General features: G+C 41.5%; 1 protein-coding gene across 4 annotated transcripts in view; it reads right to left on the bottom strand.

Annotated features, from left to right (window-relative positions):
• LOC110521072 (1-phosphatidylinositol 4,5-bisphosphate phosphodiesterase beta-1) overlaps positions 1–25462 on the bottom strand; it is a 241742-nt gene that overhangs the window by 164142 nt on the left and 52138 nt on the right. For all 4 annotated transcript variants that reach the window (XM_036976058.2, XM_090233086.1, XM_036976056.2 and 1 more), the window contains exon 3: positions 20182–20250. In XM_036976058.2, coding sequence (XP_036831953.1) covers positions 20182–20250 — 69 coding nt within the window. The remainder of the gene's footprint in view (positions 1–20181; positions 20251–25462) is intronic.

The following is a 25462-nucleotide window of genomic DNA, read 5'->3' as shown; positions in this document are numbered from 1 at the left end:
CATCTCCTCTGATATACTGTACACTCCACTATCTCCTCTGATATACTGTACACTCCACTATCTCCTCTGATATACTGTACACTCCACCATCTCCTCTGATATACTGTACACTCCACCATCTCCTCTGATATACTGTACACTCCACCATCTCCTCTGATATACTGTACACTCCACCATCTCCTCTGATATACTGTACACTCCACCATCTCCTCTGATATACTGTACACTCCACCATCTCCTCTGATATACTGTACACTCCACCATCTCCTCTGATATACTGTACACGCCACCATCTCCTCTGATATACTGTACACGCCACCATCTCCTCTGATATACTGTACACGCCACCATCTCCTCTGATATACTGTACACTCCACCATCTCCTCTGATATACTGTACACTACAGTGGCTCCTCTGTTTATCAATACCGTCTTCATTTCACCAATCCAATTTCCATTCATCCATTCAATTGAGTCATTCTTTTTAAGAAACCTCAGAGAGAGCAACTCAATCTTTATTTAGCTGAAGACGAAGGGACAAGATACTGTAAGGTGGTCTAGTGTCGGATCGCTGGCTTTTGATTTCTCCATGAGCCTAAATGAGATGGTCTGGTTCTCTGGCTAGGGGAATTCATTGAATGACCATATCATCGAAGTAATTGATACAAAAAAATCTAACCCTGTCTCTCTCTTCCTCTCTCCCTCTCTCTCCTCCTCCATCTTTCCAATGAGACTTCAGTCATGTAACAATAGATTGCTTGTGTTTGATTGACGAGGACTGCGGCAGCTATTTCTTTTATGAAAAGAATAGCAATTCACCAACCACCCCATCCCACCTACCACAAACAGTCACTAGCGTTTATCCCTGTCCACATACTGTATACACATTCAGAATATTTATCGAGGTGGCTTCTTTGATGGAGAATGAGAGATAGTGAGAGAGGGTTGGAGGTTGGGAGAGTGATATGAGAGGAGCTTGGAGTGTGATAGCATGTTAGGTCCATGTGTGTATGGGGGACTACCGAGAGAGGTGGGGGGGGGGGGGGGGAAGAGAGAGAGAGAGAGAGAGAGAGAGAGAGAGAGAGAGAGAGAGAGAGAGAGAGAGAGAGAGCACGCGCATCATGGCCCCATGCACTAACAGGCACTAAGGAATCTCACAGGGGAGTAGTTAAGGAGTCCTTATATAAAATGTGAATGTAGCATTGTGTATCCTGTCAATTAAAAATAAATGGAATGTGTTTTGACAGAAAGTGCTACTGCAGTCTATTATAGTTTATTCAATTCTACAACTTAATGTGCACATGAAGATCTGTTTCTACGTTGAGCCTAAGATTCTATTCAATTCTCTCAGCATTCCAAAAGTGCGCTGCAGTAAACAGTGGAGGGTAGAGTGAACCAAAGGCCTGGCTTCAATCAGCAACCAATTAGCATGTTCCTGGAATCCTGTGACCAGTTCATGTCTTTGTTCCTCTCTCTCCCTCATTCCCCTATCTCTCATTACACCCCTCTCTCACACTCCCTCACCTCTCTCTCCCCACGCTCTCTCCCACCCTCACCTCTCTCTCTCCCTTCCCTCTCTCCATCCCTCTGAGTACCCTATTATGTCTTATTGTCTGTCCATGTTTCTCATTACAGACAGACTGACTGAGAGACAGCTCATTTGTCAGGTTCCCTCGGGACCACTATCACAACTCAGTCACTCACATAAACCTGCAGAGGTCTTAAGATTCATGTCATTACTATGAAACCGCCACTCTGTTTTACATTGAGTAAGTGAGTAATCAAATATTCTCAGTGCACCAATTCAGTATCAGTTACATAGCTATTAGAATGAAGTGTTTAAATGCAGAGAAGAACATGTTGCGCTATATTTACTTTTTATAGCAGAGAGTATCAATCCCATCATCATGTTTTATACAGTAAGTACAGTGCATGTGTCACAACAGGCACACTGTTCCCTATATAGTGTCAAACTAAAGAAGTGCACTATATAGGGAAAAGGGTGCCATTTGGGATGCAGACAGTGTGTTTTCACTGTAAGTCACAGCGTGTAATCACTTTGTCACTCTGTATACAGTGTGTGCTCTGGACTGTGTGATGTGCTCTATAGTGTAGGATCAGGGTACCGCGGGACACACTAGCTGCCACAGCCAAAAATTCTAAATTGTGACTCGTTTCAGGAAACTGGACGCCGCCTGAACAAGGAGAGGGACCAACTTCGTGCTTCTACACCTGCATTGCTTGCTGTTTGGGGTTTTAGGCTGGGTTTCTGTACAGCACTTTGAGATATCAGCTGATGTACGAAGGGCTTTATAAATAAATTTGATTTGATGTCGCGCGTCACTACTTCACAGGAGAGCCATTTGAACGTAAACATTTTTTGTTGTTGATCAAAATGCGTTTTTTGGCAGAAATGCCTTTTGAAAGATGTGAACTTTCATGTGCCTTAATACAAACTTATTTGCCAGTGTAAGGGGTGTGAACTGCACATTATAATGTTGTAAGGGGTGTGAACTGAACATCTTCTGCACATTATAATGTTGTAAGGGGTGTGAACTGCACATCTTCTGCACATTATAATGTTGTAAGGGGTGTGAACTGCACATTATAATGTTGTAAGGGGTGTGAACTGCACATCTTCTGCACATTATAATGTTGTAAGGGGTGTGAACTGCACATCTTCTGCACATTATAATGTTTTAAGGGGTGTGAACTGCACATTATAATGTTGTAAGGGGTGTGAACTGCACATTATAATGTTGTATGGGGTGTGAACTGCACATCTTCTGCACATTATAATGTTGTAAGGGGTGTGAACTGCACATTATAATGTTGTAAGGGGTGTGAACTGCACATTATAATGTTGCATGGGGTGTGAACTGCACATCTTCTGCACATTATAATGTTGTAAGGGGTGTGAACTGCACATTATAATGTTGTAAGGGGTGTGAACTGCACATCTTCTGCACATTATAATGTTGTAAGGGGTGTGAACTGCACATCTCCTGCACATTATAATGTTGTAAGGGTGTGAACTGCACATTATAATGTTGTAAGGGGTGTGAACTGCACATCTTCTGCACATTATAATGTTGTAAGGGGTGTGAACTGCACATTATAATGTTGTAAGGGGTGTGAACTGCACATCTTCTGCACATTATAATGTTGTAAGGGGTGTGAACTGCACATTATAATGTTGTAAGGGGTGCGAACTGGCGTCAGAGAAGTCAGACGCAGGAGAGAAATAACTGTGTTTCCAACGGCGCAGTTTATTAACAAAAACCCAACGGAAAACAGAATAATTAAATAAATGGGTCCATAACCCGACACACCAGGACAGACGTGTTCAAGAACTACAATAAACAATCACCCACCAGGACAGACGTGTTCAAGAACTACAATAAACAATCACCCACCAGGACAGACGTGTTCAAGAACTACAATAAACAATCACCCACCAGGACAGACGTGTTCAAGAACTATAATAAACAATCACCCACCAGGACAGACATGTTCAAGAACTACAAGAACTACAATAAACAATCACACACCAGGACAGACGTGGTTTAGAACTACAATAAACAATCACCCACCAGGACAGACGTGTTCAAGAACTACAATAAACAATCACCCACCAGGACAGACGTGTTCAAGAACTACAATAAACAATCACCCACCAGGACAGACGTGTTCAAGCACTACAATAAACAATCACCCACAAGGACATGAGGGGGAACAGAGGGTTAAATACACAACATGTAAATGATGGGATTGGAACCAGGTGTGATGGAAGACAAGACAAAACCAAAGGAAAATGAAAAGAGGATCAGCGATGGCTAGAAGGTTGGTAACTTCGACCACGGAACGCCGCCTGAACAAGGAGAGGGACCAACTTCGTGACAGCCAGCTGTAAATACTGTTAAATGATGAGCCTAGTTGGTTTAGCCACGGAAAATGCATGGTCTGCCATGTAGCACGCTTCTATCTATAACATGAGCTGCTCAGTATTTTTTTTTATTTCACCTTTATTTAACCAGGTAGGCTAGTTGAGAACAAGTTCTCATTTGCAACTGCGACCTGGCCAAGATAAAGCATCGCAGTGTGAACAGACAACACAGAGTTACACATGGAGTAAACAATTAACAAGTCAATAATACAGTAGATAAAAGGAGAGTCTATATACATTGTGTGCAAAAGGCATGAGGAGGTAGGCGAATAATTACAATTTTGCAGATTAACACTGGAGTGATAAATGATCAGATGGTCATGTACAGGTACGAGATATTGGTGTGCAAAAGAGCAGAAAATAAAATAAATAAAAACAGTATGGGGATGAGGTAGGTAAAAATGGGTGGGCTATTTACCGATAGACTATGTACAGCAATTCGTTCCAGTCACAGGCAGCAGAGAACTGGAACGAAAGGCGGCCAAATGAGGTGTTGGCTTTAGGGATGATCAGTGAGATACACCTGCTGGAGCGTGTGCTACGGGTGGGTGTTGCCATCGTGACCAGTGAACTGAGATAAGGCGGAGCTTTACCTAGCATGGACTTGTAGATGACCTGGAGCCAGTGGGTCTGGCGACGAATATGTAGCGAGGGCCAGCCGACTAGAGCATACAGGTCGCAGTGGTGGGTGGTATAAGGTGCTTTAGTGACAAAACGGATGGCACTGTGATAAACTGCATCCAGTTTGCTGAGTAGAGTGTTGGAAGCAATTTTGTAGATGACATTGCCGAAGTCGAGGATCGGTAGGATAGTCAGTTTTACTAGGGTAAGTTTGGCGGCGTGAGTGAAGGAGGCTTTGTTGCAGAATAGAAAGCCGACTCTAGATTTGATTTTCGATTGGAGATGTTTGATATGAGTCTGGAAGGAGAGTTTAGAGTCTAGCCAGACACCTAGGTACTTATAGATGTCCACATATTCAAGGTCGGAACCATCCAGGGTGGTGATGCTAGTCAGGCGTGCGGGTGCAGGCAGCAAACGGTTGAAAAGCATGCATTTGGTTTTACTAGCGTTTAAGAGCAGTTGGAGGCCACGGAGGGAGTGTTGTATGGCATTGAAGCTCGTTTGGAGGTTAGATAGCACAGTGTCCAAGGACGGGCCGGAAGTATAATGAATGGTGTCGTCTGCGTAGAGGTGGATCAGGGAATCGCCCGCAGCAAGAGCAACATCATTGATATATACAGAGAAAAGAGTCGGCCCGAGAATTGAACCCTGTGGCACCCCCATAGAGACTGCCAGAGGACCGGACAGCATGCCCTCCGATTTGACACACTGAACTCTGTCTGCAAAGTAGTTGGTGAACCAGGCAAGGCAGTCATCAGAAAAACCGAGGCTACTGAGTCTGCCGATAAGAATATGGTGATTGACAGAGTAGTTGTAGTTCATCCTTTCTAACGCAGCTTTTTTTCAAAGACATCAAAGTGTTGCTCTCCACTTTCTGGAGGACCGAGTTTTGAAATCAGTGGAATTAGAGTATGAAAGCTAAGGGGATGGAGAAAATTCTGGCCTTTGATTGCAAATAAGCAGAAGGAGCTGAAAAGAGAACACACAAAAGGCTGTATAAAACACCTGTCTCCAGATTACATCTTCAATCTAATAGCAACCATGGCATCCGTGACGGAGAGGGAGAAGCGTCCATCGATGTATAAGGTTAAGATAGTCTAGCTAGCTTTTCTAATATTACACGTTTCTCATTCTGTCAGAAAGTCGTTTTCATTTCAGTTAAAGCGTACTGTTAGCTCGCTAGCTAACGTTACGTGTATGATCTGCATGGTAATATTATTCGTATCTCAGAGCCATTTGCATTGCTAGTTATAGCCTAATGTTAGCTAGCTAAAATTGATTCATGCAGGGTGGTAACGAGTTGGGATTATTGTTTAGATAGCTAGTTTACATGTCTAAACAAAAGACTCCACTATGCAATTAAACATTTCAATAGATGTTCATGATGTCACTGCGATAACTGTCAATAGACATAGCTGATAAATTCGCTCTGGCTATCTACTCCGATTGCAGAGCACTCTCGTCTAAGTGTGCCAGAGCTTAGAATAACTGATGAACTTACGAACGCTCAACACCCGTTGAATATGGCCGGTGTCAGTAAACGTCGGCAAAAAATCTTAATTAAATTGTTGCCAGCAGCACAGTCACAGTCACCAACGCTCTGGATAACATGAAAACAGCCTAACCAGCTTTGCTAGGGTGAATAAAATGGTCAGAGTGAGCTGTTCTCTCATATGTCTGGAAGTAGCTAGCAAGCTAGCCAACGTTAGCCAGTTAGCTTGGGAGCTTGACTGCCGTTGTTAGGCCAGAACTCTCGGATCAACCCTACTCCTCAGCCAGAGAGTCAAGTGTGCGCTCTGAACACTCTGAATTTAGGAACAGACAATCTGACAATGCTCTGAGTTTACAAACGCCCAGGGCGCACACTGGCACTCCAGATTGAATTTACGAATACACCCGTAGTATAAACTAGCCTTTAGTCTTGAAACGTTGGTTGTTAAGTACAAGTAAATCCTTAAAGAGATGGGCGGGGCAAAGTCTTAAGAGGGTTTGAATGATGCTGAATGGGTGTAGACAAAGAAGAGATCTCCGGCAGGTAGCCTAGTGGTTAGAGCGTTGGGCCAGTAACCGAAAGGTTGTTGGATTGAACCCCCTGCATTCAGTTGTACAACTGTCTAGGTATCCCCCTTTCCCAGTAGGTTTACCAAAACATTCAAGGGCCATTTTCTCAACAGTGAAGTTTCAAGTTGATCAACTTTCAAAGCAGAATTACTTTCCCATTGTCCTTCAACTGTAGTTTATGTAAGTAATACACCATTTTCTAGCTCTGAGTCTATACTTTTATCCACTGTAAAACACACAATTTCAAATGTTGCTACATAAGACCAAATCGAGCCGGTTGGTCACAATTGGGTATATTGTAAAAATGTATTAAAACAGAAATGGACTGTTTGGTCTTAATTTAAGGTTAGAGTTACAGTTAGGGATAGGTTTAAATCACATTTTAAGAAGAGAAATTGTATAAATGGTCAGGGTTTGTGACTTTGTGGCTGTGGTAACTAGTGACAACCTCAGTAGACAGTGACCTTGTGTATGTCTGTCTGTCTGTCTGTCTGTTACTCGGGGGATTAATATGCTTGAAAGGTTCCTGATCGTTATGGCTGACTCCTCCCGCTGTGACCCCCTCTTTCATCGACCACGGCGGACCACAGAGGTCACAGATGAAAGGAAATACCGACATCTATTATCTATTATCCATTACAGGCCTTTAACTTCCATGACAACACATAAGCTCTGCTTCAATATCCACTAACACTGGCATATACCACTTAGAATGAAGCAAAGTATTGGCCATGCATTCCAAGTGGCACGCTTTGGATATCGCAACACAAGCATACTCTCAATGTAAACAGAAGTGAGTTTTGGGATTTAAAGATTACATTACACAAGAAGCGTAATATTACTGTTTGTCCCTGTTGAGACACCATAGCCAGTACACTTCTTCAAAATAAATGTTGATGTTTTTGCTAAGAGGGTCATAGTCATACAATTTTACAGTTAACTATAATAAATGTTGATGTTTTTGCTAAGAGGGTCATAGTCGTACAATTTTACATTTAACTATAATAAATGTTGATGTTTTTGCTAAGAGGGTCATAGTCGTACAATTTTACATTTAACTATAATAAATGTTGATGTTTTTGCTAAGAGGGTCATAGTCGTACAATTTTACATTTAACTAAGATGTTTGGTGCAGTATTTCTCCAGTGTAAAAATGTCCATGAAAAGTAGTCTTCTGTCATTGAATAACAACAAACACTTCATTGAAGAATTCCTACTGTTGACCAATCACTGACGAAGGGGCGTGGACTTCAGCTACCGAACTTTGACAAGCCTCAAAATGTTGTCATAATACATGGGCAACCTGTTTTGACTGTGAAGCACAGGGTAAGCTAACTCTCCCCTGGCTCCTATTAATGAGCTGCAGAGGACAGACAGTAGGGATGGACAAAAAACATATACAGTAGAGTATGACTATTTTATTTTTGCAGATATTATATAGATTCTATGACTCCAAGTAACAATTTTTGATTCATTTTTTTGCTAGGTAGTTAATAATGTTAGCTAGCGCTAGTCGGCTGTACCTGGCCCACAACTCTGGTATTTCTCCTTCTATAGCTTGGCCTCAATCTTCTTTTCTAAAGGGGAGCCAACATTTTTTCAGGAGTTTTATTTTCATGACTGATCAAAACAAATGTTCTCATGCTCTCTCTTTTACCTCTGCAGAAGACATATAGTGAGCAATATGTTTGGAACATCAAATCACAATAAAATCACAGAATCAAATCGAAAAACACAGAATCGTGGTAAATTGTGATACATATAGAATTGCAATGCATATCGTGTAATATCGTATTGTGAGGTCCCTGGCAATTCCCGGTCCTAACAGACAGGCAGACTGACACTGAGCTGGCTAGTTCCCCAGAGCCCTGCTGTAAACACTGTAAACAGAGACGTCACTGGAACACTGTGTAAACACAAACACTTTCCTGTCCTTTCTCTCTGGACTGGCCCTGAGTTGTACCATGGAACGTAAAGAAGAAAGTGAAGTCCCGTAGCACAATAAGTGTCCCTGGTGTTTTGTCTTAACTAAGACTAGCTGTGTACAGTAGATAGAACCACAAGGTCAACTAACAGGCCTCAATAGCCCCCTACTATTGTGTGTCTGTGGTGATTGTTCTGTGTCTGTGGTGATTGTTCTGTGTCTGTGCTGATTGTTCTGTGTCTGTGCTGATTGTTCTGTGTCTGTGCTGATTGTTCTGTGTCTGTGCTGATTGTTCTGTGTCTGTGCTGATTGTTTTGTGTCTGTGCTGATTGTTTTGTGTGTGTGGTTGTGGCTGATACGGGGTATTGTTTTAGCGACCACATTATTTCATAGCATCTGGCTCCATGTGTTTTCTCTACAGATAACAGTGGTTCTTTCAGGGCAGGCCAAGCGGGCCGAAAGCCTTTGTAGACAGTTCTCATTGAAATTCCACCAGAACTCTATTTTCACCCCTGTCACTTGGTCTAGATTAACCTGTTTGCGTAGGTTCCTGTGTGTGTGTGTGTGTGTGTGTGTGTGTGTGTGTGTGTGTGTGTGTGTGTGTGTGTGTGTGTGTGTGTGTGTGTGCGTGCATGCGTGCGTGTGTGTGTGTAAATCTGAGAGAGTGTGTGCTTGTGTAATATGCATCAACGTCATTGTTCTTGAGCATTAGCTGTTATGTGCTTATGTACCAATGACAACAAGCTCAGTTCGATGATGCTGGGACACACCGCCCCAGCCCATGACGGACCCTCAACCTCCAAATCGATCTCGCTCCAGAGTACAGGCCTCGGTGTAACACTCATTCCTTCGACGATAAACGCGAATCCGACCATCACCCCTGGTGAGACAAAACCGCGACTCGTCAGTGACGAGAACTTTTTGCCAGTCTTGTCTGGTCCAGCGACGGTGGGTTTGTGCCCATAGGCGACGTTGTTGCCGGTGATGTCTGGTGAGGACCTGCCTTAAAACAGGCAGTTGCCATCCTGTACCTGTCCCGCAGGTGTGATGTTCGGATGTACCGATCCTGTGCTGGTGTTGTTACATGTGGTCTTCCACTGCGAGGACAATCAGCTGTCAATCCTGTCTCCCTGTAGCGCTGTCTTATGCGTCTCACAGTACGGACATTGCAATTTATTGCCCTGGCCACATTCGCAGTCCTCATGCCTCCTTGCAGCATCCCTATTGCACATTCATGCAGATGAGCAGGGACCCTGGGCATCTTTCTTTTGGTGTTTTTCAGAGTCAGTAGAAAGGCCTCTTTAGTGTCCTAAGTTTTCATAACTGTGACCTTAATTGCCTACCGTCTGTAAGCTGTCAGTGCCTTAACGACCGTTCCACAGGTGCATGTTCATTCATTTTGTGGTTCATTAAACAAGCATGGGAAACAGTGTAAACCCTTTACAATAAAGATATGTGGTGTTATTTGTATTTTTACAAATTATCTTTGAAAAACAGGGTCCTGAAAAATTGACGTTTCTTTTTTTGCTGAGTTTAGATTTCAATTTTCCTTGACGGGAATGGAGGATAGGCGTAAACATCTACTTTTGGTACCAAATGCTGCAAGTTTGAATCCAGCGATAGAAAATTGTTTTTGAGATTTTGTATTAAGCCTATCCCAAACCTTAACCTGTTCCTTAAGCATTCAGAGTTTATGCCTAAACTCAACCCTAACCTTAAAAATTCTAAGCTAATACCTAAACTTAAATGTGGCCTTTCTGAACAACTTCGAAATGTGTCATTTGAGAAACATGGATGAATGTCTAATTCTGATGTGAGACTGTGAGATCTTGTTGGAACATCACGTCAGTGAGGTTAGGTTAGCTTTATAGCAAGAACATCTTGAAATAGTACTTCAATGATAGCAATGAGATTATATTTCTAAAGTGTAACTGAGATGACACGTACAGAAGTGGTTTGGGTTTGCTCAACATAAACATGGAGAATGAGCAAGCCTGTCATGATGACCCAGCGGACGCACAGCGCCCTATTGAAAGGCTGAATGCTTTTCTCCTGCGCTTTTTCTAAGAAAGAACAATTCCCGTCCATGAAAGTCAAAGCCCTCCGGGACTCAATTGTGGCTGAAGTCTTTTAACACTAGAACCGCTAAAACAGTAAAAAAAAAATGTATTACCTTGACATTTTTAAAGTCTTGCCCTCCTCCATCCTTGACTTTGACTTTTCCTTAATAAGTCTATATAACACAATGTCGTTGTTAGAATCTTTATCACAAACAGAACTGGAGTTCTAACCAGTTTTAAGAGGGCATTTCATTTTTTTGAATTGTTTCCCTGTTGCCCCTCCTTCTCCCCACTTTAGGGCCTCTTCCGACAGTTGAAAGTGCCCCGCTGATAATCACCCGGATAATTGCTTCGAAACTGTACCGAAACTAATTTCACACATCCTGTATAACAACAGATGAAATAAATGAAGTAAAGTATGATGGGGCGAATGGGTGAGTGGGAAGCCAACGACGCATAATTATGTCATCACCAATTGTGAATTAAGAACAGGGCGGGCCATTCTATTGTACTGATCCACTCTTATTATAATCTTAAAATGGTATGTACCCAATATCAGTCCACCGAATCCAAGCAGTCTACTCTGATCTATCTGGAGTAGGCTACACAGTGAGAGCGAGCGCAATTGTACATGTTGAACGGATTTCAATATCTGGGAAAAGATCCACATTGGTCAGCATCAGGTGTGCGAGTGTCGGAGACCTTACTTTGGCAAGGGGAGAAATCTTACCATGGACAATTTCTTAACTTCACTGGCATCCACGAACAATTTGCTTGCAAAAAAAACAAGTCTGGCTGGCACCATGAACAAAGGGAGACCGGAGCTGCCTCCCTCTGCGCAAAATAAGGCACGTGCACAGGCGTTGTAATCCACAAAGAATAACAAGACAACGGAACACAATTAGGCGAAAACCGGAAACCATTGTGCATAACAACAAAACAAAGGTATATCAGTGTGTCAAATGTGTTGTCAAGTGTTAGGACAAGGGATACCAGCTATATGAAATCCAACATGCCATTGAGTGAAAACGCGCTCAATATAAGCACACGCTGACAATAATTTACTATTTTCTGACTGCTGTCATATCGCCACTTATATTCATTATAATGCCATTATTGTTTTTATGCCGAGTTTCACTATTTATCAAGGCCACTTGGTGCTTATAATTTATGTTTAGGCTACTGATGTTTCATAATTTGGCCATGCGAATTAGTGGTTCGGGTATTTTTATAACTATTTTTTAAACTGTTATCGTGTTCCAATACATGCTTTCTGTTTCATTCTTGTAACAAAGGCACGCCACAAATACAATTTATTGAACACTTGAAGTTTGTTATTATTATATTTTTTACGTATAGCCTACAGTAACATAAACGAATGAAAATGCTGTTGTGTTATTTGAGATAAAATAAAAATCGCATTCTAATGTTACCCAAGGCCTTCATAGACACAACCAAATGATTATTTTTGCGATTGCATATATGAAATATATGAATGATACTTTTAGAATGTTGCAGTCAGAATGACTGCTCATTAGTTTGAAGGAGGGGGGGGGGGGGGGTCCCTCGCGGCCTAGCGGTTCTAGAGTTAATCTTCCTATAGTGTGTCTATCTGGTTCCCTGGGAGCAGTGAGAATGATTCCAACCATGGGAGGGGAAAATTGTGATTCGTAGAGGAAGATAATTGACTTAATATTGAATGGAGTTGGAGAAGTTATTGAGGTAGATAACGTTATGAAGTTAAGAGAATTGTGTTATGAAGAGGAAGTTATGAGTATCTAGTAATGTGGATCAAGCTATGATGATCAAGTTAGAAGAATCAAGTTATGAGAATCAAATTCTGAGAATTAAGTTATGAGGTTTAGAGAGATTATTTTTTGTGAGTGGCGAGGACAGGAACAGCCAGTTCCCTCTCAACTGTAATCTGGTCTAATAACGTCCCATCAAGCTGAGAGAGAGCTCCTGCTACATTGACCAGGCCTCTGGGGAATAATGGTTAGCCACACTGACCATCAGCTTATTCAGATGGGCACACCATTAAAGGACAGTGCCTTCAGAAAGTATTCACACCCCTTGACTTTTCCAACATTTTGTTGTGCTACAGCCTTCATTTAAAATGGATGAAATAGAGATTTTGTTTTTGTCACTGGCCTACACGCAATTCCCCATAATATCAAAGTGGAAATTAATTAAAAATGAAAAGCTGAAAAATCTTGAGTCAATAAGTATTGAACCCCTTTGTTATGGCAAGCCTAAATAACTTCAGGAGTAAAACATGTGCCCAACAAGTCATAATAAATTGCATGGACTCACTCTGTGTGCAATAATAGTCTTTAAAATTATTTTTGAATGAGTACCTCATCTCTGTACCCCACACATACAATTATCTGTATGGTCCCTCAGTTGAGCAGTGATATTGAATATCTCTTTGAGCATGGTGAAGTTATTAATTACAGTTTGGATGGTGTATCAATACACCCAGTCACTACAAAGATACAGATTTCCTTCCTAACTCAGTTACCAGAGAGGAAGGAAACCGCTCAGGGTTTCATTAAAACAGTTACAGAGTTTAATGACTGTGATAGGAGAAAACTGAGGATGGATCAACAACACTGCACTGTAGTTACTTCCCAATACTAACCTAATTGACAGAGTGAAAAGAAGGAAGCCTGTACAGAATAAAAATATTCCAAAACATGCAACATGTTGGCAACCAAAGTAATACTGCAAAATAATGTGGCAAAGCATATTGTTTTTTGTCCTAAATACAAAGTGTTATGTTCGGGTCAAATCCAATACAACACATTACTGAGTACCACTCTACATATTTACAAGCATAGTGGTGGCTGCATCATGTTATGGGTATGTTTATAATCTTTAAGGACTGGGGAGTTTTTCAGGATAAAGGAGAAACAGAATGGAGCTAAGCACAGGCAAAAAATTTGAGGAAAACCTGGTTCAGTCTGTTTGCCACCAGACACTGGGAGATTTTTCTCATTAATATATCTTTCACTTTGACATTACATAGTATTTGGTATGGATCGTTAAATTAAATCCATTTTAATCCCACTTTGTAATTATTTCTGAAGGCACTGTAGCTAAAGATACAGTGTCTTGCAAAAGTATTCACCCCCCTTGGCGTTTTTCCTATTTTGTTGCATTACAACCTGTAATTTAAATAGATTTTATTTGGATTTCATGTAATAGACATACACAAAATAGTCCAAATTGGTGAAGTGAAGTGAAAAAAAATACTTATTTCAAAATGTAAAAAAATTGCAAACAATTACCTTCAGAAGTCACATAATTAGTTAAATAAAGTCCACCTGTGTGCAATCTAAGATTGTATGATCTGTCACATGATCTCACTATATATACACCTGTTCTGAAAGGCCCCAGAGTCTGCAACACCACTAAACAAGGGGCACCACCAAGTAAGCAGCACTATGAAGACCAAGGATCTCTCCAAACAGGTCAGGGACAAAGTTGTGGAGAAGTACAGATCAGGTTTGGGTTATAAAAAAATATCAGAAACTTTGAACATCCCACGGAGCACCATTACATCCATTATTAAAAAATGGAAAGAATATGGCACCACAACAAACCTGCCAAGAGAGGGCAGCCCACCAAAACTCACAGACCAGGCAACTAGGGCATTAATCAGAGAGGCAATAAAGAGACCAAAGATAACCGTGAAGGAGCTGCGAAGCTCCACAGAGGACATTGGAGTATCTGTCCATAGAACCACTTTAAGCCGTACACTCCACAGAGCTGGGCTTTACGGAAGAGTGGCCAGAAAAAAATAAGCAAACATGTTTGGTGTTCGCCAAAAGGCATGTGGGAGACTCCCCGAACATTTGTAAGAAGGTACTCTGGTCAGATGAGACTAAAATTGAGCTTTTTGGCCATCAAGGAAAACGCTATGTCTGGCGCAACCCAACACCTCTCATCACCCTGAGAACGCCATCATATTGGCAAGGACTGGGAAACTGGTCAAATTAGAAGAAATGATGGATGGCGCTAAATACAAGGAAATTCTTGAGGGAAACCTGTTTCAGTCTTCCAGAGATTTGAGACTGGGGCGGCGATTCATCTTCCAGCAGAACAATGACCCTAAGCATACTGATGAAGCAACACTCAAGTGGTATAAGGGGAAACATTTAAATGTCTTGGAATGGCCTAGTCAAAGCCCAGACCTCAATCCAATTGAGAATCTGTGGTATGACTTAAAGATTGCTGTACACCAGCGGAACCCATCCAACTTGAAGGAGCTGGAGCAGTTTTGCCTTGAAGAATGGGCAAAAATCCCAGTGGCTAGATGTGCCAAGCTTATAGAGACATACCCCAAGAGACTAGCAGCTGTAATTGCAGCAAAAGGTGGCACTACAAAGTATTGACTTTGGGGGGGGGGGGGTGAATAGTTATGCACGCTCAAGTTTTCAGTTTTTTTTTCTTATTTCTTGTTTGTTTCATAATAAAAAATATTTTGCATCTTCAAAGTGGTAGGCATGTTGTGTAAATCAAATGATACAAACCACCCAGAATCCATGTTAATTCCAGGTTGTAAGGCAACAATATAGTAAAAATGCCAAGGGGGGTGAATACTTTCGCAAGCCACTGTATACCAAACAATGAACACAAGCAGTTGTCTGTTATGAAGAATATGGAATTGTCAGATTCTATGTTTCCATACCCCTGTCATTTCCATCAGTACTGACCAGGCGGGCCTGTGTCTGTAAGAAACAGATCCCAGACGTAGACAACACAGCCGTGAAATCCCTGGCAAGCCTGTTTAGACACATCTGACCTTCATTAACTACACAACAGCCCATCTCACATCAACACTGTGTCGGGCTGGCTCTGTCTGTCTGCTACAACTAGCTGTTGTCTGAGATGACGCCACTCATCTTGAGGGACATTAAAGTAACCCACAAACCCACATAATAACCTATTTATAATTTAAAAAACAAACATTTGTTAGGGTGCTAGTGATACTGCTTCTTGTCTCTCTGTCTCAATGGGACTGGCCTTGTTGAATAAATACAAATGTTTTTTTATCTACCCTGTGTCCTTCCATAATAGAAGCAGGGACTTTGCTGTTCTTTAATGTAAAAGGAGAATTTGTATAATGAGAATGAGGCTGAGATAGAGGTACACGCAGAGGTACAGTAGAGGATGAGGTAGAGGTAGAGACTCAAACACACCAGCTGGCTGGCTTGTTTACGGACATATTAAATCAATCTTTATCCCAGTCTGCTGTCCCCACATGCTTCAAGAGGGCCACCATGTTCCTGTTCCCAAGAAAGCAAAGGTAACTGAGCTAAATGACTACCGCCTCGTAGCACTCACTTCCGTCATCGTGAAGTGCTTTGAGAGACTAGTCAAGGACCATATCACCTCCACTCTACCCGACACCCTAGACCCACTCCAATTTGCTTACCGCCCCAATAGGTCCACAGATGACGCAATTGCAATCACATTGCACACTGCCCTAACCCATCTGGACAAGAGGAATACCTATGTAAGAATGCTGTTCATCGACTACAGCTCAGCATTTAACAACATGGTACCCTCCAAACTCGTCATTAAGCTCGAGACCCTGGGACTCGACTCCGCCCTGTGCATCTGGGTCCTGGACCTCCTGACGGGCTGCCCCCAGGTGGTTAGGGTAGGTAACAACATCTCCACCCCGCTGATCCTCAACACTGGGGCCCCACAAGGGTGATTTCTCAGCCCTCTCCTGTACTCCCTGTTCACCCATGACTGCGTGGCCACGCACGCCTACAACTCAATCATCAAGTTTGCAGATGACACTACAGTGGTAGGCTTGATTACCAACGGCCTAAAGGGAGGAGGTGAGGGCCCTCGGAGTGTGGTGTCAGGAAAATAACCTCACACTCAATGTCAACAAAACATAGGAGATGATCGTGGACCTCAGGAAACAGCAGAGGGAGCTGCCCCCTATCCACATCGACGGAACAGTAGTGGAGAGGGTGGAAAGTTTTAAGATCCTCGGCGTACACATCACAGACAAACTGAAATGGTCCACCCACACAGACAGTGTGGTGAAGAAGGCGCAGCAGCTCCTCTTCAACCTCAGGAGGCTGAAGAAATTTGGCTTGTCACCAAAAACACTCACAAACCTTTACAGATGCACAATCGAGAGCATCCTGGCGGGCTGTATCACAGCCTGGTACGGCAACTGCTCCATCCATAACCGTAAGGCTCTCCAGAGGGTAGTGAAGTCTGCACAACTCATCACAGGGGGTAAACTACCTGCCCTCCAGGACACCTACACCACCCGATGTCACAGGAAGTCCAAAAAGATCATCAAGGACAACAACCACCCGAGCCACTGCCTGTTCACCCCGCTATCATCTAGAAGGCGAGGTCAGTACAAGTAGAGTTAGTACAGGTGCTTCAAAGCAGGCACCGAGAGACTGAAAAACAGCTTTTATCTCAAGGCCATCAGACTGTTAAACAGCCACCACTAACATTGAGTGGCTGCTGCCAACATACTGACTCAACTCCAGCCACTTTAATAATGGAAAAATTAATGTAATAAATGTATCACTAGTCACTTTTAACAACACCACTTTATATAATGCTTACATACCCTACATTACTCATCTCATATGTATATACTGTACTCTATACCATCTACTGCATCTTGCCTATGCAGTTCGGCCATCACTCATTCCTATATTTGTATGTACATATTCTTATTCATTCCTTTACATTTGTGTGTATAAGGTAGTTGTTGTGAAATTGTTAGGTTAGATTACTTGTTAAATTTCTCAGTCTCTAGTATTTATGCTGCAGTAGTTTATGTGTCGGGGGGCTAGGGTCAGTTTGTTATATCTGGAGTACTTCTCCTGTCCTATCCGGTGTCCTGTGTGAATTTAAGTATGCTCTCTCTAATTCTCTCTTTCTCTCTTTCTTTCTTTCTCTCTCTCGGAGGACCTGAGCCCTAAGGACCATGCCTCAGGACTACCTGACATGATGACTCCTTGCTGTCCCCAGTCCACCTGTCCGTGCTGCTGCTCCAGTTTCAACTGTTCTGCCTGTGATTATTATTATTTGACCATGCTGGTCATTTATGAACATTTGAACATCTTGGCCATGTTCTGTTATAATCTCCACCCGGCACAGCCAGAAGAGGACTGGCCACCCCACATAGCCTGGTTCCTCTAGGTTTCCTCCTAGGTTTTGGCCTTTCTAGGGAGTTTTTCCTAGCCACTGTGCTTCTACACCTGCATTGCTTGCTGTTTGGGGTTTTAGGCTGGGTTTCTGTACAGCACTTTCAGCTGATGTTTTAGGCTGGGTTTCTGTACAGCACGAATCGCTGATGTACGAAGGGCTATATAAATACATGTGATTTGATTTGATTTGATAGTACCGCATGATTGAAACTAGAAGCACAAGCATTTCGCTATACTCGCATTAACATCTGCTAACCATGCGTATGTGACAAATAAATGTGATTTGATTTGATGTAGAGGCTGTGGTAGAGGTAGAGGCTGAGTTACAGGCTGAGATAGAGGTAGAGATAGAAGTAGAGTTAGAAGGGCTTTATATATAATTTTGATTGATTGATTGATTAAAGCTGCAATATTTAACTTTTCGGGTGACCTGACCAAATTCACATAGAAATGTTGAAAGCAAGTCTAAGAAGTGGTATATCTGTTCTATGTAAGTTATTTCTATGCTTCCCGTTCTTTAGTTTAGTTTTTGCGTCTCTTACACTGTCTCTTACACTGTCACTAACACTGTCTCTTACACTGTCTCTTACACTGTCACTTACACTGTCTCTTACACTGTCACTTACACTGTCTCTTACACTGTCACTTACACTGTCTCTTACACTGTCACTTACACTGTCTCTTACACTGTCACTTACACTGTCTCTTACACTGTCACTTACACTGTCTCTTACACCGTCACTTACACTGTCACTTACACTGTCTCTTACACTGTCACTTACACTGTCTCTTACACCGTCACTTACACTTGCGTCTCTGTACATGAGCGTCAAACAGCTGAAAATACAATATTTTTGGTAATGTAAAATATATTTCACAGCGGTTTAGATGGTACAATGATTCTCTGCACTGCTTGTTTTGTCATATAAACTGAAATTAGGCGAACTATTAGAATTTCTGGAACTAAGAAATGGTGGAGCGATTTGTACATATTGCACCTTTAAAGTGAGGCATTAATGGCCTTTAAAGTGAGGCATGAATGGCCAGAGAGCCAAATATGCCTGACAGATTCTCTGACGGTTGCAGATAGTTTGCCAATGTGAGAATGCGTACATATTCCTATGAGATTGGTCACAACCAACTAAAATTCAGTTTGGCGTCAAAAGCAACAGCTGCCAGTGTGTTGGTATGCATCATTAGCAGGCTGTCTGCTCTTCAGTCTGCTCTTAGAAGGAGAGCATCACAAAGGGCCATTCCATCCAAATACTACAATTTAATATGTTGTTGTTTACCATAGCAATTAGAGATTCGTGCCAACGGTCGTTATGTCGAAGTCTCCTTGACTCCTGGTGTAGCAGCTGTAGCCAGAATGCGACACTCAGACACACCCAAGGCCATGGCATTGCTCAATAACACTAAGCTGTGCCTCGTTTGAAGTAGTGCTTGTTTATATGTTGTCTGTTTATGTGTCAAGGGGGTTGGAGCATAGCAAAGGAATTTGCTTTGTAAAGATGACAAGACAATAACTATTCTATTCTATACTATTCCCTATGCCATTCTGGCAGATCTGACTAATCTGGGGGTATTTCTGTGTGCAAATAAGTACACACACACACACACACACACACACACACACACACACACACACCATTGTACAGTGATATCCTCCAGGTCTGTATCCATCTGCAGATATATTAAAATGTCCGTGTCTCTGTCTCTCTCTTCCTCTTTCACCTCATATTCCTGTCCAGCCTACATAAAACTAAAAAAATATCCTATTAGCTTGTCTGTCTTCCAGTATTTCTCATAAAACCCTGTTATATATCCTATTAGCTTGTCTGTCTTCCAGTATTTCTCATAAAACCCTGTTATATATCCTATTAGCTTGTCTGTCTTCCAGTATTTCTCATAAAACCCTGTTATATATCCTATTAGCTTGTCTGTCTTCCAGTATTTCTCATAAAACCCTGTTATATATCCTATTAGCTTGTCTGTCTTCCAGTATTTCTCATAAAACCCTGTTATATATCCTATTAGCTTGTCTGTCTTCCAGTATTTCTCATAAAGCCCTGTCATAAACTTTGGAACTGAGTTTTTGGCAGAAAGACAGTAAGGCTGTGTTTAGACAGGAAGCCCAATTCTGATTTTTTTTTTTACTAATTGGTCTAATCAGATCAGTTCTGAAAAATATCTGATGTGAAAAGATCTGATGTGAAAATATCTGATGTGAAAAGATCTGATGTGATCTTTTTAGTGGAATTAGTGGAAAAAAGATCAGAATTGGTCTGCTTGTCTAAGATACACAGATGTACATCTGAATCTATTTGAATCGTGCACTGAGCAGAAGTCACTGGCCCGACTGACTTACCTTTGGCGTTTTTGTGCATTTTCCATTCCTGGCGTCCTTGATGTAGGCAATGTCCAGGAGATCAGTGTCCTGTAAACAAGCAACAGAAATAGAGTGGTAAGATTCAGTCACGTGTGGGTTTGTCCAGTGGGTGTGTGTGTGCACGTGTGTAAGATAGTGGATAGGAAACACATCAGCCTTTGTTGCCTGGGGGAACCCTTTGGAGAGGATGAGATGTGTGTCACCTAGTCTAGAAACACAAACACTCACTGTCGTACAATGACACACTCACTATCATATGGGGCAGCAGGTAGCCTAGTGGTTAGAGCGTTGGACTCGTAACTGAAAGGTTGCTAGATTGAATCCCCGAGCTGACAAGGTAAAAATCTGCCGTTCTGCCCCTAAACAGGCAGTTCACCCATTGTTCCTAGGCCGTCAATGAAAATAAGAATTTGTTCTTACCCGACTTGCCTAGTTAAATAAAGGTTTAAAAAAATAACACACTCACTGTCGTACAATAACACTCACTGTCGTACAATAACACACTCACTGTCGTACAATAACACTCACTGTCGTACAATAACACACTCACTGTCGTACAATAACACACTCACTGTCGTACAATAACACTCACTGTCGTACAATAACACACTCACTGTCGTACAATAACACACTCACTGTCGTACAATAACACACTCACTGTCGTACAATAACACTCACTGTCGTACAATAACACTCACTGTCGTACAATAACACTCACTGTTGTACAATAACACACTCACTGTCGTACAATAACACACTCACTGTCGTACAATAACACTCACTGTTGTACAATAACACACTCACTGTCGTACAATAACACACTCAATGTCGTACAATAACACTCACTGTTGTACAATAACACACTCACTGTTGTACAATAACACACTCACTGTCGTACAATAACACACTCACTATCGTACAATAACACACTCACTGTCGTACAATAACACACTCACTGTCGTATTATAACACTCACTGTCGTACAATAACACACTCACTGTCGTACAATAACACACTCACTGTCGTACATTAACACACTCACTGTCGTACAATAACACACTCAATGTCGTACAATAACACTCACTGTTGTACAATAACACACTCACTGTCGTACAATAACACTCACTGTCGTACAATAACACTCACTGTCGTACAATAACACACTCACTGTCGTACAATAACACACTCACTGTCGTACAATAACACTCACTGTCATACAATAACACACTCACTGTCGTACAATAACACTCACTGTCGTACAATAACACACTCACTGTCGTACAATAACACACTCACTGTCGTACAATAACACACTCACTGTCGTACAATAACACACTCACTGTCGTACAATAACACACTCACTGTCGTACAATAACACACTCACTGTAGTACAATAACACTCACTGTCGTACAATAACACACTCACTGTAGTACAATAACACTCACTGTCGTACAATAACACACTCACTGTCGTACAATAACACACTCACTGTCGTACAATAACACACTCACTGTCGTACAATAACATACTCACTGTCGTACAATAACACTCACTGTCGTACAATAACACACTCACTGTCGTACAATAACACACTCACTGTCGTACAATAACACTCACTGTCGTACAATAACACACTCACTGTCGTACAATAACACACTCACTGTTGTACAATAACACACTAACTGTCGTACAATAACACTCACTGTTGTACAATAACACACTCACTGTCGTACAATAACACACTCAATGTCGTACAATAACACTCACTGTTGTACAATAACACACTCACTGTTGTACAATAACACACTCACTGTCGTACAATAACACACTCACTATCGTACAATAACACACTCACTGTCGTACAATAACACACTCACTGTCGTATTATAACACTCACTGTCGTACAATAACACACTCACTGTCGTACAATAACACACTCACTGTCGTACATTAACACACTCACTGTCGTACAATAACACACTCACTGTCGTACAATAACACTCACTGTCGTACAATAACACTCACTGTCGTACAATAACACACTCACTGTCGTACAATAACACACTCACTGTCGTACAATAACACTCACTGTCATACAATAACACACTCACTGTCGTACAATAACACTCACTGTCGTACAATAACACACTCACTGTCGTACAATAACACACTCACTGTCGTACAATAACACACTCACTGTCGTACAATAACACACTCACTGTCGTACAATAACACACTCACTGTCGTACAATAACACACTCACTGTAGTACAATAACACTCACTGTCGTACAATAACACACTCACTGTAGTACAATAACACTCACTGTCGTACAATAACACACTCACTGTCGTACAATAACACACTCACTGTCGTACAATAACACACTCACTGTCGTACAATAACACACTCACTGTCGTACAATAACACTCACTGTCGTACAATAACACACTCACTGTCGTACAATAACACACTCACTGTCGTACAATAACACTCACTGTCGTACAATAACACACTCACTGTCGTACAATAACACACTCACTGTTGTACAATAACACACTAACTGTCGTACAATAACACTCACTGTCGTACAATAACACACTCACTGTCGTACAATAACACACTCACTGTCGTACAATAACACTCACTGTCGTACAATAACACACTCACTGTCGTACAATAACACACTCACTGTCGTACAATAACACACTCACTATTGTACAATAACACACTCACTGTCGTACAATAACACACTCACTGTCGTACAATAACACACTCACTGTCGTACAATAACACACTCACTGTCGTACAATAACACACTCACTGTCGTACAATAACACTCACTGTCGTACAATAACACACTCACTGTCGTACAATAACACACTCACTGTCGAACAATAACACACTCACTGTCGTACAATAACACTCACTGTCGTACAATAACACACTCACTGTCGTACAATAACACTCTCACTGTCGTATAATAACACTCACTGTCGTACAATAACACACTCACTATTGTACAATAACACACTCACTGTCGTACAATAACACACTCACTGTCATACAATAACACACTCACTGTCGTACAATAACACACTCACTGTCGAACAATAACACACTCACTGTCGTACAATAACACTCACTGTCGTACAATAACACACTCACTGTCGTACAATAACACACTCACTGTCGTACAATAACACTCACTGTCGTACAATAACACACTCACTGTCGTACAATAACACACTCACTGTCGTACAATAACACACTCACTGTCGTATAATAACACACTCACTGTCGTACAATAACACTCACTGTCGTACAATAACACACTCACTGTCGTACAATAACACACTCACTGTCGTACAATAACACACACACTGTCGTACAATAACACTCACTGTCGTACAATAACACTCACTGTCGTACAATAACACTCACTGTCGTACAATAACACTCACTGTCGTACAATAACACTCACTGTCGTACAATAACACTCACTGTCGTACAATAACACTCACTGTCGTACAATAACACACTCACTGTAGTACAATAACACTCACTGTTGTACAATAACACACTCACTGTTGTACAATAACACACTCACTGTCGTACAATAACACTCACTGTCGTACAATAACACTCACTGTTGTACAATAACACTCACTGTCGTACATTAACACACTCACTGTCGTACAATAACACTCACTGTCGTACAATAACACTCACTGTCGTACAATAACACTCACTGTCGTACAATAACACACTCACTGTTGTAAAATAACACACTCAATGTCGTACAATAACACTCACTGTCGTACAATAACACACTCACTGTCGTACAATAACACACTCACTGTCGTACAATAACACACTCACTGTCGTACAATAACACTCACTGTCGTACAATAACACTCACTGTCGTACAATAACACTCACTGTCGTACATTAACACTCACTGTCATACAATAACACACTCACTGTCGTACAATAACACTCACTGTCGTACAATAACACTCACTGTCGTACAATAACACTCACTGTCGTACATTAACACACTCACTGTTGTACAATAACACACTCACTGTCGTACAATAACACTCACTGTCGTACAATAACACACTCACTGTCGTACAATAACACACTCACTGTCGTACAATAACACACTCACTGTCGTACAATAACACACTCACTGTCGTACAATAACACACTCACTGTCGTACAATAACACTCACTGTCGTACAATAACACTCACTGTTGTACATTAACACACTCAATGTCGTACAATAACACTCACTGTCGTACAATAACACACTCACTGTTGTACAATAACACTCACTGTCGTACAATAACACACTCACTGTCGTACAATAACATTCACTGTCGTACATTAACACACTCACTGTCGTACAATAACACACTCACTGTCGTACAATAACACACTCACTGTCGTACAATAACACACTCACTGTCGTACAATAACACTCACTGTCGTACAATAACACTCACTGTCGTACATTAACACACTCACTGTCGTACAATAACACTCACTGTCGTACAATAACACTCACTGTTGTACAATAACACACTCACTGTCGTACAATAACACACTCACTGTCGTACAATAACACTCACTGTCGTACAATAACACACTCACTGTCGTACAATAACACTCACTGTCGTACAATAACACTCACTGTCGTATTATAACACTCACTGTCGTACAATAACACTCACTGTCGTACAATAACACTCACTGTTGTACAATAACACTCACTGTCGTACAATAACACTCACTGTCGTATTATAACACTCACTGTCGTATTATAACACTCACTGTCGTACAATAACACTCACTGTCGTACAATAACACTCACTGTTGTACAATAACACTCACTGTCGTACATTAACACACTCACTGTCGTACAATAACACTCACTGTCGTACAATAACACTCACTGTTGTACAATAACACACTCACTGTCGTACAATAACACACTCACTGTCGTACAATAACACTCACTGTCGTACAATAACACACTCACTGTCGTACAATAACACTCACTGTCGTACAATAACACTCACTGTCGTATTATAACACTCACTGTCGTACAATAACACTCACTGTCGTACAATAACACTCACTGTTGTACAATAACACTCACTGTCGTACAATAACACTCACTGTCGTATTATAACACTCACTGTCGTACAATAACACTCACTGTCGTACAATAACACTCACTGTCGTACAATA

The sequence above is a fragment of the Oncorhynchus mykiss genome, chromosome 4, assembly GCF_057628025.1.
Source record: "Oncorhynchus mykiss isolate SJ-2025 chromosome 4, ASM5762802v1, whole genome shotgun sequence".
NCBI lineage: Eukaryota > Metazoa > Chordata > Actinopteri > Salmoniformes > Salmonidae > Oncorhynchus > Oncorhynchus mykiss.
The sequence above is the reverse complement of the archived record's forward strand: the minus strand, read 5'-3'. Positions and strand labels throughout refer to the sequence as shown.